Source organism: Coccomyxa subellipsoidea, assembly GCF_000258705.1.
Source record: "Coccomyxa subellipsoidea C-169, whole genome shotgun sequence".
NCBI lineage: Eukaryota > Viridiplantae > Chlorophyta > Trebouxiophyceae > Coccomyxaceae > Coccomyxa > Coccomyxa subellipsoidea.
In genome coordinates, this window is record NW_005178025.1 from 1,590 (window position 1) to 3,786 (window position 2,197).

At 48.8% G+C, this 2,197-nt stretch overlaps 1 protein-coding gene across 1 annotated transcript; it reads left to right on the top strand.

The window, feature by feature from the left end:
- Positions 1-214: 214 nt before the first annotated feature.
- On the top strand, positions 215-1,560 carry COCSUDRAFT_58265 (hypothetical protein; the record flags this gene model as incomplete). Its single annotated transcript, XM_005644004.1, has 4 exons — positions 215-298; positions 550-672; positions 1,029-1,139; positions 1,396-1,560. 4 exons carry the CDS (start codon positions 215-217, stop codon positions 1,558-1,560), a joined length of 483 nt encoding a protein of 160 aa, XP_005644061.1.
- Between the last annotated feature and the right edge of the window lie 637 nt (positions 1,561-2,197).

The window sequence follows — 2,197 nt, forward strand, 5'->3', positions numbered from 1 at the left end:
ATTTCCGTAATTTACAGAGATTGCCACAAAAGAGCAGGCTATAGCTTGGTATACTCAAATGCTATTGGGTGCAGGACCCAAGAGAATCCGGGTGCGGCTTCTAGATGGCTCCCAACAGCAGTGGAATGTGTCCACAAGAAAGGATCTCGAGCGGTTGTTGAACAAACACGGAGCAATTGGAGGTGTCCTGCAAGTTGCGGCATCGCAACCCACTATGAGCACAATTACAATTGCAAACCTAGTGGAAGGTCCCGTGTACGATGTGCTGCCACCGGGCTCATCCCCGCCGGCGGTAAAGGTATGCTCTGGATAACCTGGGGGCCATGGAAAGCCTGGCTGCAGACAACCCAGCTGGAATGGTGATGCTTTGTTACGGGCGACGTACCCAACTGGATATTTTGCATAAGCATCAACCAGCTCATGCAAAATGTGGGCATCTCCCTCAGGCAGCTGCAGGTTCCTGCAGGCTGCCAGTACAGCATGGCTCATGGCTGATCAGCACTCCCCGTATCATGATGTGGAGGGTCTCAGATGATTGTTGTGGTGCAGGACTTCACTTTTCTCGTACCAGGAGCATCCGACGGAAGGGACAGCTTTTTGAAAGTTGGACGCCTCACTGAGGGGCTCTTGCAGAGCCTGCTAGACAAACTGGGACTCCTGGGCGTTCGCAAAGTGGGCGCCGATACCACAAAATGTGTCATTGCTCTGGAGGACTTGGAGGACAATGCAACGTATTTGGCATTGTATGCCGATCCTGCCCCCATTGACACCAGGCTAAGAGGTATAATCTTGCATGTTTCCATAATCATGCATGTTGCACTTTGGCTAGGGTTCAATTGCTGGTAAGCGTGTGCAGGGCGTGAGTGCATTTGTGGTGGTATTGGTACTTTCAAGGCATGCAAGCAACTTTACGCAAACATCTCGGATTGGCAAGGCTTTTCAAAAGCTGAGCGCAAGTCGGATTGTGTCTGAATCAGTAATATTTGACAGCGCACGTATGATTAACATGTTTTTCTGTTCTTGTCTAGGTTCGCAATGTGGAGGCATGGAGGGACAACTCGTCTTCAGCTGTGGAAGACGGCACCGAAGAAGCCCTTACGTATACGCGCCTTGCTAAGGCAGAGCACCCCGCAGCAACGGTATGTGGCTTCTCTTGGCCCCTTGATTAAGGTGTAGGGTACAGGATGATTCTGAACAAAAAAGAAATAGCATTTAAACCCAAGCCTGTCAGAAGCTGAATTGCTAAGCATTGTGCCAATGTGGCGGCTCCGGCTCAAATTGCACAAGAGGCTCACATCTGGAGAAGTACAGTCGACGTTTGGATCTGTTGTTTCAGCTCTTTATATGGCAAGCTGTCAACGTAAATGCTGCTGATTTAGAACCTGCCCCTTGCAGGTGCGCACAGTTTGCACCAAGGTTTTTGTGGATCCTCTATTGGGCTGTGACATCTTAAAATTAGACGCAGCAGTGGTGGTGGCAGAGCCAGACGGCAAGCTCATCGCATATTTGGCAGAGTGCAAGAATGTACTGTACACCAGGACCCTGACGGAGGTCGATTAAAAGTGGGTCATGATCAGGTATGCAGCAATCCGCTAAAATTTAATTCAAGATCAATGTAGCTAGACATGTTGTTCCCTTCAGTGGCAACCAAGCACATCATCCAATCTTATATCATGCCATTGCTTTTCCAGGGGGTATGTTGGAAGGGTGCCGGAGCTTGCAACATACTTTGCTGGATGCGAAGAAGCTGAGTTGTTCGCCTGCGGCGAGCTGGTTGGTGAGGATGCAACGCAAATGAGCTCAGCCTCCAAGATCTCAGTTCGGCTGCTGTTTAGGAACGGAGAGGAATATAGTATTGGCAACTCATGCGTGGTATAGTTTGCCATTGCGTCATGCTGCCCTCCTTTTGGCCACCAATGGTGGCGAGTCGATGTGCTAGGAAGGCAATTACGTGATGCATGGTTTGTGAGCTATCATCTTGTCACGTGGCTGAAAAAAGGTTGAACATAGCGTGAGACCTTTTTTTGTCTGGATTGTCATCGTGATTAGTATCCATATGAACGTCATTCTTCACTGCTTTCCAAACGTTGCAAGGGAATATGGGACCATGATAATGCTACATAGCTTCAACACTACATGAAAGGGCAGATCTAGATATACCTATATAGATACCGCACTACAACATTCACTGCTAAAG